Raw genomic sequence first — 18006 nt, 5'->3', positions numbered from 1 at the left:
AATTTTCCGAAACTGCCGGGAAAACACCCCTTATTCGACAACCATGCCAGGTTTTCTGCATAAAAATAGAGAGTTGGTCCGATTTTTGGGATTTCTGATCTGCCATAAAATAATAAAGGACTCACTCACCTGATAAATCCCCTGCCATTCCAGCATTGTTGCTCCCTGCCAGTATTTGTTTACTGTGCTGCAGTTATGATGTGAATGTATACCCACATGACCGCTAATTGGCTGTAGTGGTCATATGGGTAGTTGGGCGCTTCATCCCTGCAGCACAGTAAACAAAGACTGGCAGGGAGAAATTGCACTAAAATGGCACACAATTTATCAGGTGAGTAAATATTTTATTATTTTTGGCATCTATTCTCCCCCCCCCTCCCTTTTGCCCAATTTTTTTGTCATCTAGGAAAATCCCTTTAGATGCTTCAAAGTATTGAATGTGTATTTCGATAATTTATTTTAACTTGTTGTTTTTTTTCACTTACAGGTTATCAAGCTAAAATCATACATGAAAAACAACAAATTCAGACTATAAAAAGGGATATAAGCTTAAGTGATGAAATTATTTCAGATTTACAAAAATATAGTAGAAATAACAGTGATGGTCTTGTTATGTAAGTATGAAAAATTATATTTCCAACTTGTAAAATGAAAAATAAAAAAAGAATCTATTTACTTCTTTATTTAAACTTACCATCATGTTATCACAACGGTGAAACATGGGGAGGGTTGCGAGGGCAGTTTTCCAGAGAATAGAATTCTTAGGGGGTGCAAATTCTGTATTATGAGTATTAAGCTTCCTAATCTGGTCCGGTGAATGTGAGGAGTGAGAAGTGCTACATACAGTGTCTATTGCTCCTGTAGAGTTTTGAGCGGCGAGGCATAACTGCTCATATCATATTTGCACAATACCTGCCTTCCCTTGTGCATTGGCAATCCAAGCTGTGCCACCGCATTATCACTCCTGATGTCTTCAGTTGCATAGTATTAAGATCAGCAGCTTGTACTTTAGAGCTGCACTTTCTATTGTAACTGGTAACAAAAAGTTGCAACCTAATAGCTATCTGCCCAAACACCTTTTTTAATTTAAGACAAAAAATATTCAGTCAGAAATATGGTAAGTTATTTTGAATATAGCAAGATAACAAAGAAGAAAATAAGGAAGAAGCTACATAGTATGGAACTCACCGTCTGATAGGGAGAGATATTAGCAAAAGAAATAGGGAAGTGTTCATGCTACTGTTCAGAGCACTAATGAGACCTCACTTTAAGTATTGTGAGCAATACTGGTGACTGTGGGAGAGATTTATCAAAACCTGTACAAAGGAAAAGTTGCCCTGTTGCCCATAGCACCAATCAGATTGCTTCTTTCTTTTTTGCAGAGGCCTTGTTAAAATGAAAGATGCAAGCTGATTGGTTGCTATGGGCAACTGGGCAACTTTTCCTCTGGACAGGTTTTGATAAGTCTCCCCCTGTATATCCAGAAAGATATAGATATTTTAGAGAAAGTTCTGAGAAGATATTAAACTAGTCCATGGGTGGCAGGCTAAAATTTACCAGGAAAGGTTAAAGGATCTTAACATGTATAGCTTGAAAGAAAGATGAGACAGAAGGGATACAAGGAGGAGAGTATATTTAAAAGAAGAAAAACTACCACAAGATAGCATAGTTTTAAAATAGTTGGGCAAATCTTTTACAGTACTATCAGTAAGTATTACTTTACTGATAGAGTAGTGGATGCATGGAATAGCCTTCCAGCAGAAGTGGTTGCTGCAAATACAGTGAAGGAGTTTAACCCCTTAAGGACGCAGGACGTAAATGTACGTCCTGGTGAGGTGGTATTTAACGCACCAGGACGTACATTTACGTCCTGTGCATAACCGCGGGCATCGGAGCGATGCCCGTGTCATGCGCGGCTGATCCCGGCTGCTGATCGCAGCCAGGGACCCGCCGGCAATGGCCGACGCCCGCGATCTCGCGGGCGTCCGCCATTAACCCCTCAGGTGCCAGGATCAATACAGATCCCGGCATCTGCGGCAGTTCGCGATTTAAATGAACGATCGGATCGCCCGCAGCGCTGCTGCGGGGATCCGATCATTCATAACGCCGCACGGAGGTCCCCTCTCCTTCCTCCGTGCGGCTCCCGGCGTCTCCTGCTCTGGTCTGTGATCGAGCAGACCAGAGCAGGAGATGACCGATAATACTGATCTGTTCTATGTCCTATACATAGAACAGATCAGTATTAGCAATCATGGTATTGCTATGAATAGTCCCCTATGGGGACTATTCAAGTGTAAAAAAAAATGTAAAAAAATGTAAAAGTAAAAGTAAAAAGAAGTGAAAAATCCCCTCCACCAATAAAAAAGTAAAACGTCCGTTTTTTCCTATTTTACCCCCAAAAAGCGTAAAAAACATTTTTTATAGACATATTTGGTATCGCCGCGTGCGTAAATGTCCGAACTATTAAAATAAAATGTTAATGATCCCATACGGTGGACGGCGTGAACGAAAAAAAAGTCCAAAATTCCTACTTTTTAAATACATTTTATAAAAAAAAAATTATAAAAAATGTATTAAAAGTTTTTTATATGCAAATGTGGTATCAAAAAAAAGTACAGATCACGGCGCAAAAAATAAGCCCCCATACCGCTACTTATACGGAAAAATAAAAAAGTTAGAGGTCATCAAAATAAAGGGATTATAAACGTACTAATTTGGTTAAAAAGTTTGTGATTTTTTTTAAGCGCAACAATAATATAAAAGTATATAATAATGGGTATCATTTTAATCGTATTGACCCTCAGAATAAAGAACACATGTCATTTTTACCATAAATTGTACGGTGTGAAAACAAAACCTTCCAAAATTAGCAAAATTGCGTTTTTCGTTTTAATTTCCCCACAAAAATAGTGTTTTTTGGTTGCGCCATACATTTTATGATATAATGAGTGATGTCATTACAAAGGACAACTGGTCGCGCAAAAAACAAGCCCTCATACTAGTCTGTGGATGAAAATATAAAAGAGTTATGATTTTTAGAAGGCGAGGAGGAAAAAATTAAAACGTAAAAATTAAATTGTCTGAGTCCTTAAGGCCAAAATGGGCTGAGTCCTTAAGGGGTTAAGCATGCTTGGAATAGGCATATAACATAGGGCCAGGGACTATTCATAGTATTCAGAATATTGGGAAGGCTAGATGGGCAATATCGTTCCTACCTGTCGACACTTTCTATGTTTCTAAAGCTGAGCTGTCAGTGGTTGTTGTTGACAAAACCAGAGAGTTTTTTCAGGCAGATTATCAAACATTGGCCACGCCGAATATAAGGTCAGCAGATAGAAACCATCTAAACTTGGCTGGACATGGCATTGGCTACCATATTATTGTGGAGCTATCATTCACTAGGTTATTCTCAATTATACATGGGTTTAGTTCATAAATGGCTGCTGCGATATAAATTATTTGTAAAATGAACAGTTTTTATGGTAACCGAATCCATAAGGTCTATGATTCTAAAAGATACTTTTGTCTTACTTAGATGGCGCTCACATAACGGAAATTAAGTACAGAATTCCGCATTTGTGTTTTCTGCGCAGAATTCTGCATAATTTAATTGCCCATTTACTTTAATAGGACTCTGCATTCTGCGGTCTGGAAAAATATGTCTAGTCTTACATTTTTCCGGATTTTGGCTGCAGATTCCCATTGAAGTCAATGGGATTTGATTTCTGCAGAATGCATGAGGAGTGCATGCAAATTCCACGCGGAATCCGCATGAAAGTTGGCTGTTGAATTAAATAAAGGCTATCTTTTTGGTGAGATGTGGAATTCTGCACAGAACCAGTGTGGATGCAGAATTCTTGCAGATATGCAGAGCTTTCGCCGTGTGAACGTGGCCTTAGGCTATATTTACATGCCAGTATTTCCGCATTGAAATTCTGCTTGTGTTTATAGCCATATATTTACAGTACAGACCAAAAGTTTGGACACACCTTCTCATTCAGAGCTTTCTTTATTTTCATGACTATGAAAATTGTAGATTCACATTGAAGGCATCAAAACTATGCATTAACACATGTGCAATTATATACGTAACAAAAAAGTGTGAAACAACTGAAAATATGTAATATTCTAGGTTCTTCAAAGTAGCCACCTTTTGTTTTGATTACTGCTTTGCACACTCAATCTCTTGATGAGCTTCAAGAGGTAGTCACCTGAAATGGTCTTCCAACAGTCTTGAAGGAGTTCCCATAGATGCTTAGCACTTGTTGGCCCTTTTGCCTTCACTCTGCGGTCCAACTCACCCCAAACCATCTCGAATGGGTTCAGGTCCGGTGACCGTGAAGGCCAGGTCATCTGGGGCAGCACCCCATCACTCTCCTTCTTTGTCAAATAGCCCTTACACAGCCTGGAGGTGTGTTTGGGGTCAATGTCCTGTTGAAAAATAAATGATGGTCCAACTAAACGCAAAACGGATGGAATAGCATGCCGCTGCAAGATGCTGTGGTAGACATGCTGGTTCAGTATGCCTTCAGTTTTGAATAAATCCACAACAGTGTCACCAGCAAAGCACCCCCACACCATCACACCTCTTCCTCCACACCAGCACACCTGTGAAGTGAAAACCATTTCAGGTGACTACCTCTTGAATCTCAACAAGAGAATGCCAAGAGTGTGCAAAGCAGTAATCAAAGCAAAAGGTGGCTACTTTGAAGAACCTAGAATATGACATATTTTCAGTTGTTTCACACTTTTTTGTTATATATCTAATTCCACATGTGTTAATTCATAGTTTTGATGCCTTCAGTGTGAATCTACAATTTTCATAGGTAAGAAGAAAAGTCGTCCAGCACTTGACTCGGGGAACAGAAACTTTATTACGATGCCATGGAGAACAAACAGGTACACAAAAACTTGTGGCGCGTTTCGACTCTGGTTGACTAAGGCTCAGTAACCAGAGCCGAAACGTGTCACAAGTTTTTGTGTACCTGTTTGTTCTCCATGGCATCGTAATAAAGTTTCTGTTCCCCGAGTCAAGTGCTGGACAACTTTTCTTCTTATCTGTACCTGCTGGGGGGAGTCCACGACTGGTCTGTGCACTGGGTGCGAGGGTGAGCTGATACGAACTTTGTTTGCTACAATTTTCATAGTCATGAAAATAAAGAAAACTCTGAATGAGAAGGTGTGTCCAAACTTTTGGTCTGTACTGTATATATATATATATATATATATATATATATATATATATATATATATCCAAAGGATAGGGGATAAGATGTCCGATCGCGGGGGGCCCGCTGCTGAGACCCCCCGTGATCTCCCTGCAGCACCCGCATTCCATGCGGGTGCTGAATCTCTGGTTTTGGAAACCTCCGGGTTTCCGGGAATGGGGACGTGATGTCACGCCATGCCCCCTCCATTCATGTCTATGGGAGGGGGCGTGATGGTTGTCACGCCCCTCACATAGACATGAATGGAGGGGCAAGGCGTGACATCACGTCCCCAGTCCCGGAAACCTGGAGGTTTCCGAAACCGGAGATTCAGCACCCGCATAGAATGCGGGTGCTGCATGGAGATCGTGGGGATCTCGGCAGCGGGCCCCCCGCGATCAGACATCTTATCCCCCATACTTTGGATAGGGGATAAAATGTTTTTGCCCAGAATACCCCTTTAAGAGGATTTCTCCTGGGACCCCAGCAATTAGCTCTATTCTTTGGAATACCTGGAAGTAAGTGTTCTATTTCACTGCAGCACAACCACAGGGGAAATTCATCATTGCACAGTGTGCATTAAAACAAATTAGCTGTCTGTGTAATGCAGCAAAGGCAGGGCCTCCAGAGTGAGACGTGTTGCTTTATGTAACTATTCTCCACTCTTTCCAGAAAATTAGGGCCCTAGATAGAGTACCCCATGAGCAGTTGCCCATAGCAACCATGCATTGCTTCTTTTCATTTTTAGAAAGACTTTTTGAAAAATTAAAGCTGGAATCTGATTGGTTGCTCTGAGCGATTGCTCCCCTGGTATTTTTTTTTTTTTAACAAGGTTAGATAAATATCCCCCTTTGTGTTTTCTTCAGGTCTACATCAACATTTGTTGTGTTGGAAAGAGAAGAAGAATTTCTTCAAACACAGTTGGAAAATGCCATAAAGGCAACAGAAAATGATAAGTATGAAGCATAAGCATATTAGCATTGGTGCATAGCACATATGTGAATTATGTTTCACAGGACCATATGACATAGTCCTCTTAATGTATGCCCGAGATGCATGCTTCTGTCTGCCTTTCCAGTTGTGTATGTCCTCCACTAACTCCCTTTAAATAAATCTGTGTATTTTTGTATTGTATGTATTTTTATATGTGTATATATGTTTGTAGTATTTGTCTATAATTAAAAATAAAATAAAACTGTAAACCCTATAACATATGCATATTTAAAAAATACCCTGGTATATATCAGCAACAAGTATGACAAAAGTACACTTTTTTTTGCATATGTTTGAATTATGATAAACTATGGGTATGCATTAAAAAAAAACATGATGAACACAAATAAAAAGTCTATTTTACTGTAACTCTCTATGAGAATAAAAAAAAGGATTTTAGAATGTGACTCATTTTAAAAATAAAATTATGGAGGACATTTACGAAGCTGCGCCAGCAGCATATTTGCTCAAAAGTCACAGATATTGCAACATTTTTTAGTTTTTTTGTGTCAAAATGTGATGTTTAAACAAATACATCATTTGCGCCAAGGGGGAGGGAAGAAGGCAACTTGAGACCCGATTTGCAGCAACAAACGTTGCAAAAATCTGTGCCAGATAGGAGACAGTATAAATTTGTACTCTGGGTGCAATGGCAAGCCACAGAGCTGCTGGATTTACTAAGCGGTGTGTGCCTCTTTTTAAATCCAGCAAACTGAGAATGGCTGGAGCTTCATATCTGTAAGCTGTATGAAAACACTGCATTTAGTTAATGGTCCCCCTATGCATATAAAAAGGAAAAAAAAACTTGATCATGAAAAAGCTGTAAAAATCATTTAGATAATCAAACAAATAAAATGGTGGTAAAACCATTTAAACTGTGTCTGGTCCTGTAGGCCATAAATAAACTGGACTTGAACTGGTTAAACAGATAGATATATGTTGTTTTGCTGATTGACCTCACGGAATAAAACTATAACTTATACATTTCACATCATTGTATTCTGTACATATTACAAAAACTGGTAGTTGGTTTGGAAATGTTCTCCAAATAAACTCTGTATTTGAATATCATATATAGATCATGCTGGATAACTTCTGAAATTATTGTTTGGAAATATAGTACATATTTCAAGAAATGATTTTTCTGTTTTTATCAATTTCATATCTATGCCAGTGGGCTCTATAATGTATAATACTGAGCAATTTAAAACTTGCTTTTTTTGGCATGGGCTGGGTGAGTCTCAGGAGGTTGATTGTGGTAGAGGAATTGATGCAAACCACTCAGGAGCCTCTTCAGTATGGTACATACCTTTTCAAGTGAAAGGGAAATTGAATCCCAAGAGAGGCTGTATTTATTATGGAAAATGTATTTTTTTTTTGTTTGAGTGGCCTACAACATTATTGAACTCTTAACATTTGCAATCAACTTTTGCAAAACAGCGATTGATCCTAAAAATAATAACCACACAGTATACAACAATTGTGTACTAGGGTTGTGCAAAAAGGAATAAAACATTGATTTTTAAAGTTTTAAAAGACTTTTTGAAAACTTTTCTAAAATTTGGAAATAGGTTCACAATTTCAGGTAGGATGTAGTCCTTTTATTATTTTTTTTTAATTATGAAAAAACTTAGATTTTTACTACGAATAGTGTTATTGTCAATCTGGAGAATTGTATCTCCATGCCATTACAATTTGGCACCCATGGACTCCAGTTGCACTCTGTACCTCCTGTACCTCTATATGAGTTCAATTTCATATAGAGAAGGATATGTGAAGAAAAACCAAACACAATGGTGGCGCTGCCTAGTGCCGTTACCTCAGGTGAAAGATACCAGAAAAACTGCTACCTGGGACGGTTGAACTTAGAGCTCAACATCTTATATGACCTTGTGACAATTTCGGAGGCTGCCACAACCCAAAGGCCGTCACAGCAGAACACCGTCACAGCGGAACAGGCATAGAAATGCAAAGAAGGGGGCGTGGTTTGGCCGCAGAGCATGATGGCTGCCTAGAGTCTGAGCTCCTGCAGTACGCGACTATTATAGCGACGGTGACCCTCGAGAAACCCCGCAAACCTCTCACCATATAGCAGACCAGACGCCCAAACCTCTCCAGCACAAGATGACGTCTCGCAGGAGAGGGAGACCGTCACATAAACCCCGCAAATTGACGGACATTTATGCGCCCTCACCCGGACAGGCCTCCCAATATGGCGCTGGAGACCACGCTCACAGCGGCAGCTCTAACGGACACACTGCTACAAGGTCAGACATTGTACTTATTATAGAACACCTCAGGCGCAGCACCTCCTTACCTTTGGTAACGGAGTCCGTAGCCCCAGATGAGCGAGCAAATCAGCCTGAGAAGTGGAATAGTCCTGTCACGGGGTCTCTCGTTTCGCGCCAACTTGGCGCTTCTGCTCTGTCCTCACCGTCCTCGGCTTCCAACAGCCCCCTAAAGCAACGCCCGCGCATGGATGGCGGAGTGACTGGAGAGGACTCTAACCCCCTGATAGAGGCCTTCCAGATTGCAGGGGAAGACTTCTTTAATTCGGTCCCAGCTTCTGAGGTCCCGGTGACTGAGATCTCACTCAAAAGGATGCTGCTCCTCCTTAACTCCTCCATCACTAATAACCTGCTGCACACCCTGCAACCTATTAGATCTGCGATCACTGAAGTAGAAACGCTGGTGGAACATACAGAAAGCAAAATGGCAGTTCTGGTGAAGTCACATAATGACCTCATTGACTCACATTATGAACTAGAATAAGATGTTTCTGCTTTGCGGGCAAAAATTGCGGACATGGAGGATAGGTCCCGCAGAAACAATGTTAAATTCAGAGGTATCCCAGAATCTATTGCTGCAAGGGACCTGTCTCAATACCTAACCTCATATATGCATACAATCCTGCCTGAAGCCTCCAATGGGGACTTGTTACTAGACAGGGCCCACAGGGTCCCAAAGCTGTCTCACTTGTCCGAGGAAGTGCCTAGAGACGTTTTGGCACGGGTCCACTTTTTTCATATTAAAGAGGCTCTTATGCTGAAATCTAGGGACAAAAAAAATATCCCTGAGAAATACCAGAACGTATCTTTATTCACTGACTTGTCAGCGGTCACCTTGCAGATAAGAAGGAGCCTAGCCCCTGTCACTGTGGCTCTACGTGATAAAAAGATCCTATACAAATGGGGCTACCCTACACGCCTCCTTATACATCGCAATGAGAAAATGCATGTAATCCGTTCCCTGGAGGATGGTATCGCACAACTTAAAATATGGGGCATTACAGTTGACGTTCCACAAAGGAGATCTCCTTCCTCACCAAACAAAGTGAAGCCGGATTGGAGAGTTGTTGGCAACCCACCAGAGGGAATTCGTTGATCACTGCGCGGTCTGGATTCACGGACAAGCCTGCTCTGCCTACAATGGACTTTGAGTTTCCCCCCTCAAACCAAAGATGATACTGCTTCATCACCGTTTCCATACTGGTTCCAGTTCTCCACTTACTTCGGGACATAGACTGCTCCGTTTTCCTGTTTGTCTCCCCCTCTTTTCCCCCCCTCCCCACCCCCTTTTCTCTCTTCTCCTTTTCTTTTCAGGGTCCGTTCCAGCGAGACCAGCATTCTTCAATCAACTGCAGGAGATTCTGTGGGTGTAGACCATATTTCTTATGGACCTCTTCTAGGCTCCTCTTGAACTTACCATGACTATTAAGGTCGTATCTCTGAATGTTAATGGTTTGAACGTACCTCAGAAACGTTCGTATTTATGGTCTGAGGCTAAAAAATTGAACTGTGATGTGTTATGCATCCAAGAATCCCATCTTATCTCGAAAGACGTTGCTAGGTTACATCATAAAAATTATCCTCACATTTTCCACTTGCATTTCCACAACAAAACCAGGGGGGTGTTAATAGCTATCAGGGACACTGTGGCTTTCCAATTGTTAAAACATGTAACGGATCCTATGGGAAGATATGTATTGCTGGAATGTAACATCAATAATGTGACATATACCATAGTCTCCGTTTACGCTCCCAATAGAATACACAGATACATTTTCTGAGGAAATTGTTTAGAATTGTTAATAAACATAAATGTGGGAGAGTGATTATAGCAGGGGATTTTAATATAGTTCCGGACCTATTGGTGGATGTCTCACCGACATCTTCTAGTCGTACCTGCGCACTGCATCCCCTGCTATACAAAGAAGAATTATATGATGCGTGGCGTGTATTGCACGCTAATGAACGTGACTTCACTTTCCATTCTGCATCCACAAATAGTTATTCTAGAATCGACCTATTCCTGGTAGATCGAGGCATGTTAGATATGCTCGAGTCCTCCACTATTGAACCTTTCAAGTGGTCGGACCATACTCACCTTAACTGTAAAAGAGAAAGATATCCCACCCCCCACCTTTCTATGGAGGTGTAATAACTACTTGTTGAGCCATCCATTGTATAAAGAGACCTTAACAAATGACCTACACCAATACTTTACAATGAATAAATCCATAAAGATCAAAAGTAGCACATTGTGGAATGCACACAAGGCAGTCATCAGAAGTTCTTTTATAAAATTGGGCCATATTGTAAAGAAAGAACGAACCAAAAAGATGGATGACTTGTTATCAGAATTAAAGGTAGTGGAGGACTTGAACAAACAATCACCTTCTGAACATCATATTGCAAAATTAAAAGTAATCAGGACACATTTACACTCTCTATTACACGATGATTATGCCCGCCAACTGCAGAAATTGCGCTCTCAATTCTATGCATACAATAATAAAGCGGGTAAATTATTGGCTAGTAGGCTTAAATGTAAACACACCAAATCAAAAATCCCTTATCTATGGGATGCCACTAAAACCTTTAAATTAAGCTCCCCCAATGACACAACCAATTGCTTCATGGAATATTATGCTAAACTCTATAATTTGTCGTCTGACCCCGACACTCACCAACCCATGGATATAGATATAGAATCATTCCTAAACACCCTTCCCCTCCCCTCTTTATCAGCCGAACAGTCTGCATCCTTAAATGAGCCCATATCTGAGCAGGAAATAAGGAATGTAATTAAGAAACTACCAATAGGTAAATCGCCTGGCCCAGATGGCCTTACAGCCTGCTATTGTAAAACATTTTTAACAGTACTTCTCCCACATGCCAGGGATTTTTTCAATGAGGCTATGCAGCTGGGATCCTTCCCTAGAGAAAATCAGGAGGCATTAATAGTCACCCTCCCTAAGCCAGGGAAACCCCCTGACATAACTGGCAATTTCAGACCGATATCGCTTCTAAATATAGACGTGAAAGTCTATGCTTCCATAATCGCCAATAGACTAGCACCAATAATATCACATTTAGTATCCACAGACCAAGTGGGATTTGTAAGAGGACGCCAAGCATTTGAGAACACCAGACGCATAGTTAACATTGTACACTATCTCGACTACCACAAAATACCCTCAGTCCTATTGGCACTCGACGCTGAAAAAGCGTTTGATCGCATCAATTGGTCATTCGCTTTTTCGAATCTAACCAAGCTGGGTCTCTCGGGCCTAATCTTGTCGGCCATCAAGGCCATCAAGGCTCTGTACTCAACTCAGTACTCTGTCCAAGGCTTTTTCCATAGGAAACGGAACATGCCAAGGCTGCCCACTTTCTCCATTAATATTCATTCTGTGCATAGAACCCCTAGATTTAGACCTTAAGACCGCCCCATCTATTAAAGGAATTAAAGTTGGCTCTGACACACACCTTATATCTATGTATGCTGACGATGTGATCTTGTCAATGTCCGACCCTGACCTATCTCTAACCACATATTATTAACAAATATAGCCGAGTCTCCTTTTATAAACTCAACACTAACAAATCCCAGATATTGCCAATCCACATCCCCACGCAGATATCCCACGTTTTAAAAAATAAATTCCCTCTAGACTGGAAATGTAATAGCATCACGTATCTAGGCGTACAAATTTCTCCTAGTACAAATAAACTTTTTGATTTAAACTATAGCCCCTTCCTGCTAACATTTCAAGAGGATCTAGCAAATCTGGGAAAAAATGAGATTTCATGGTTGGGCAGGATAGCTGCATTTAAAATGCTAGTCTTGCCTAAATTACTATATTTGTACCGCACACTCCCCATTCTTGTTCCCAACACTTTCTTTAAGAGACTACACCAAATACTATCTACTTTCATATGGAGAGGGGGTAGGAAGAGGATATCAGCTGCACTAATGCGCAAACACAGGGACAGAGGAGGACTAGGCCTTCCAGAACTCTACCATTACTACTTAGCTACCCTAACGGCTCAGATGCATGCTCACTGGCTGGAAGAAGCCCACCCTGCGTGGGTTTCACTAGAATGCGCCCTCAGTAGACCTTTGGATGTCAGACCATTGTTTTTCACACACATATGGAATATTGAATGCCCACAGTTGATGTCACCTCTTTTAATGGCGGGAATCCATTACTGGAAAATCATACAGTCATTAATTGGTAGGCCCCAATCAAGTTACCCCACGCAGACCCCTTTATCATTTTTACACATATCCCTCTCCGACATAGACCTATCTACATGGGTTGATAGAGGCATAACTCTAATGTTCCACAATGACACCCTTCATACATTTGAAAATATCTCTCGTATGTACCATTTACCCCCACATGATTTCTACAAGTTCTTACGCATAAGGCATTTCCTACAACAATATAACTCACACAAATGGAGCTACAATAATATTGCATACCGCCTTCTGACTACAGGGTTCAATATATGACCTATTAGAAGCAGATACATACCTTTCCTCATACGCTCCATACAGGTCTTGGGAAAGAGATTTGTCTCGCACCATTACAGACATGGAATGGGCACAAGCTAGTAGTTGGACCAGGAGGGCATTGCCATGTGTTACACACCTAGAGGCAGCGATTAAGTCTAAACTGAGATGGTATTTTACGCCCGACAGGCTACACTTGATATACCTGGATACAAAGCCTGAGTGTTGGAGGGAATGCGGACAAAAGGGTACACTTTTGCATACGTTATGGTCGTGTCCAAAACAGACTCAGTATTGGAGCCGGGTGGAGGCCATGATGCAAACGATCCATGGCTGCCAGACTAAGCTGACTCCAGCGTTAGCGATTTTACTATTAGACTTAAATGCTTTACCACCGTTACTTAGATGCATTACAGTGAAAATTTTTGTGTTAGCCAAATTGATTATCACTAGATATTGGAAATCTGTGACCGTATCGAATATTGAGGAATTATACTTAGCTCTGCAACAGGCTTACTCCTGTGAAAAAGCAGTAGCTTTGAATACCGGAACCCTTGGAAACTTGGCAACGGTCTGGCAGCCTTGGCTTCAATATAGATATTCTAAATAACCTACTGTCTAATAACGGATGAAATAACATTACATTGCCTACCATTATATTGCTTACCTATGATCAATGAACTATGGAATAGCAAGCTGGAAGATGACATCCTACCTCCTGAGCTTTTTCTAATCTCCCCTGCTTACTCTTCTTAGCTCATACCCTTTTCTTACCCCCCCTCCCCTCCCCTCCCCGTCTCTCTCTTTATTCCGCTTCCATTCTCTGATCTTCCCCTATCTGGCCCACTAACCTCCTCCAGTCTCATCCCCTGGTTATACTCTTGTTTTATGGTTAAGACAAATTATTTTGAACTACTTTGTTGGTTAAACTTATGATGTATGCAATAAGATCTTATATCATTGTACTTTTTCTGAGCTTGAGATAATGCTGGTATGCTTTGTGATATGTTTTGGTCCTGCACCTTCTGTACTGTTCATAAAAAATCTTTTCAATAAAAACTATTGAAACAGAAATGCAGAGAAGCTCCGGTCACCTGGATTTTCCGGATAGGAAAAAGAGGGTCTTTGGGGCGCACACTGTGGTGAGACGGATAAACCGCAGACACCGTGTAAAATAAAAACATGAATTTATTACGGACAACACATTTCGGAAGCTTTATCAAGTCTGAACAGTATACATAAACCAAGCCTTATATACACACAGATGTACCACATAAGAAATTACATCTCAGGGTTCAAAATATCATATCCTGCCCGGCAGAATAATTGGTCACACACATCAAATAGACATAAACATAGAAAATGTACATAAATATAAAATTTACATTCATAGTGTATCTTTAGGCAAATTAAAATCCTTTAAAAATCATGGAATATAAAAACAGGAAATAATGACTTGAATGTATGGCATTTGCATTGCCCCAATTTATATTTTTTTTCTATCAGTTCTGTATGTAGGTATAAAGGTAAGTTCCTGCTCAGTGTTAATTGAGAGAACTGGCTGTGGTGTAGAAGATAGGTACACTTGTTTATACCGTGAGCTGCAGTGTTCAAGACCCCAGTGGGCCAAAAAGTACTATTAGATACAATATTACATTCTTATTGTTTTTAGTTTTTTTTTTATATTTTTCATATGTAGATACATCTTTTTACTATTATTGCTATTGATTTGTGTTATAAATATGAGTTAAAGTTTAGATGTTACATTATTATTAATTGACACTCCTATGGAAGGGATGAGCTGTAGTACCCAGAAACCACTAGATGGTGCTTAATAAACACTGGGGGAAGAGACAATGAGGAGAAGGGGAGACATAACCTCCTCTGGTTCAATTTTGGAAAGATCGAGTGTAAACCTAATGAGAAAAGGTGAGGAAATGACCAAGGAGGGTAGGTGATTTTGTTATGGCAATACTTGGTGATCTTGATATGACAATGGATAGTCTGGAGGATAGGGGGTTGATGGGGCCTGGAGAAGAAGGGAAACAACTAAGAGTGGAGGAGGTGGAGATGGAAGTGGATCTTATGGAGAGAAAAACAACTTTTTAACTTACCACCTCCGTGGCTTCATTAAGGCCTTTTGGTTGAAGTGTTTTCAGCCTATAGATCCAAAACATATCCTTGTTATTGAGAGATTTTATTCGGTTGGGAACCCATTCTGGTATATGTTCAATGGAATAAATTCTGATAAGATCCAAATTCCCAGGATGCTGTATGCTACAATGTTTTGACAAACTGCATTTTGTATTGTTTACGGATATTGGCCCAATGTTGGTTTAATCCTGCATGCAACTCTTGTGTTGTGCGGCCAACGTACTGATTCTATAACGCAGATGACATAACTGGAATGGCAGTCCCTACATGACTTGATTGGAAACATTTCTCCTGTCTGGTTGTTCTTGAACCCTGTTAGGTTTGTTCTTATGCTTTTGCAGCATAAACACAGCGCACTGTTACACTTAAATACTCCTTTTGGTTTTTCGGGTCCACTCAATTTTTTCAGTTTTATATGTCAAAGTTAATAATAATGTAACATCTAAACTTTAACTCATATTTATAACAACACAAACCAATAGCAATAATAATAGTAAAAAGATGTATCTACTAAAAAATAAATAAAAAGCAATAAGAATGTATTGTATCTAATATTACTTTTTGGCCCACTGGGGTCGTGAACACTGCAGCTCATGGTTTAACAAGAATGAAAGAAGTGTACCTATCTTCTACACCACAGACAGTTCTCTCAATTAATACTGAGCAGGAACTTACCTTTCTACCTACAAACAGAACTGATAGAAAAAATAAATATATAAATTGGGGCAATGCAAAAGCCATACATTCAAGTCATGGTTTCCTGTTTTTATATTCCATGATTTTTAATGGCTTTTAATTTGCCTAAAGATAAACTGTGAATGTAAATGTTATATTTATGTATATCTATGTTTATGTCTATTTGATGTGTGTGACCAATTCTGCTTGGCAGGATATGATACTTTGAACCCTGTGATGTCATTACATATGTGGTACATCTGTGTGCATATAAGGCTTGGTTTATTTATACTGTTCAGACTTGATAAAGGAAGCACAAGCTTCCTAAACGTGTTGTCCGTAATAAATTCATGTTTTTATTTTACACGGTGTCTGCGGTTTATCCCTCTCACCACGGTGTGCTCCCCAAAGACCCTCTTTTTGATATCTGGATAATTCAGGCGACCGGAGCTTCTCCTCAATTTCATACAGAGGCACACAGAGGCTTTTCCAAATATAATTACAAGATGGCTTTGTTATGGATCACCATACATCAGTACATGAAGTGCCTGCATCACAGTAGTATGGAGCCAGTAGTAGAGATGAAATTTAGACTAGTTCCTCCTGTTGTGTGTGCTAGACTCAGAGGCTAGGTCTACCCTGAATGATATATGTTCCCTCTTTGGCATAGCTTTATGTCCTATTCATCTCAACATACTATCAGGGGTCTTCGCGAGGGTGATCCTTGTTGAATTGTGCAAGCATCCCTTCCCTCACTTACATTTTCTGGGGTTATCTGAGACAAGACTTCCTTTGAGAGCATCAAGAAAGGAAATCCCCAGACAGTAGCCTGACAATGACTAGGTCAGGTCCGTAGAAATAGTGTACCTAGTCTTCCCTTGTAATCAGACCCTTACAAATATGCCTGAATGCTACCTTTTGTAATACCTCTGTAGAAATGTGCTTGAATCTTTGAGCTGTAGGCAGACTCCCTCTGAAGGTGAGAGAGCTGCAGACACATTTTATTTTTTAAGTCACTTTTGTTGTGTTTTTTTTTTGGCAGACAGATGCATAATTTATCATGTGTGTGATAAATAATGCGCAAGTCCACCAATACTAACAAAATTACTTCTCTTTCTAAAGCAGCACTGAAGGTCTATGTTTGCAGTTTTTTTTTCAACCATTGTGTTGTCATTTTGCGTATTTTAAAACATCACAAATGATAAATTAATGACCACTGCATGTAAAGTGGCCTACATAGACAAGTCCTCAGAAATCACTTATGTTGTAAGTTAAATAAAATGTGTTCAAAAAACCTTCAAAACCAAAAATTAGCAAAAAACAAACACACAAATTAGACCAATAACAAGTAAAAATAGAAATTCATAAATCTTCCCCAATGAGCATTTACTTTCCCGGCCAAGGCCTGTCCAACTAACTAACAATTAGGGAAGAGCCAAAAGTGAAATTTTGGGCCGAAACTGAAACCGAAAATTTAGCATGTGCTTGGCCAAAAACAAAACAAAAAATGCATTGCTTCGCCCACTTTTTTTTAAATTATAGTTTTTGTAAAATTGTATTATCAGAATTTTTGGTTAAAGGGGTACTCCACTGGAAAAAAAAATTTAAATCAACTGGTGCCGGAAAGTTAAACAGATTTGTAAATTAATTTTATTTAAAAATCTTATCAGCTGCTGTATGTTCCAGAGAAAGTTCTTTTCTTTTTGAATTTCCTTTCTGTCTGACCACAGTGCTCTCTGCTGAAACCTCTGTCCATTTTAGGAACTGTTCAGAGTAGGAGCAAATCCCCATAGCAAACCTCTCCTCTCCATGGACAGAGGTGTCAGCAGAGAGCACTGTGGTCAGACAGAAAGGAAATTCAAAAAGAAAATAACTTCCTGTGGAGCATATAGCAGCTGATAAGTACTGGAAGGATTAATATTTTTAGATAGAAGTAATTTACAAATCTGTATAACTTTCTGGTACCACGTGATTTAAAAAAAAAGTTTTTTCCAGTGGAGTACCCCTTTAAATAAATGTGTGAATTTAAGTAATCTGAAGTTAAAAACTCCATGCTAATAAAGTTAACATCACGCCCTGTACACTAAACCGGCCCTGGCCCCCTTATAACCTATGGGCCAATGTGGGAAAAATGCAGCAAGCATTGCATACTGGCCCTGCTTCAGATGTTCCAATC

At 39.9% G+C, this 18006-nt stretch overlaps 1 protein-coding gene across 1 annotated transcript in view; it reads left to right on the top strand.

The window, feature by feature from the left end:
- LOC130295093 (protein SIX6OS1-like) overlaps positions 1–18006 on the top strand; it is a 108995-nt gene that overhangs the window by 34532 nt on the left and 56457 nt on the right. Inside the window, exons 4-5 of the mRNA XM_056545390.1 lie at positions 488–614; positions 6074–6163. Coding sequence (XP_056401365.1) covers positions 488–614; positions 6074–6163 — 217 coding nt within the window. The remainder of the gene's footprint in view (positions 1–487; positions 615–6073; positions 6164–18006) is intronic.

The sequence above is a fragment of the Hyla sarda genome, chromosome 11 (genome assembly GCF_029499605.1).
Source record: "Hyla sarda isolate aHylSar1 chromosome 11, aHylSar1.hap1, whole genome shotgun sequence".
Taxonomy (NCBI): Eukaryota; Metazoa; Chordata; class Amphibia; order Anura; family Hylidae; genus Hyla; species Hyla sarda.
This window is presented reverse-complemented; position numbering and strand designations above follow the sequence as displayed.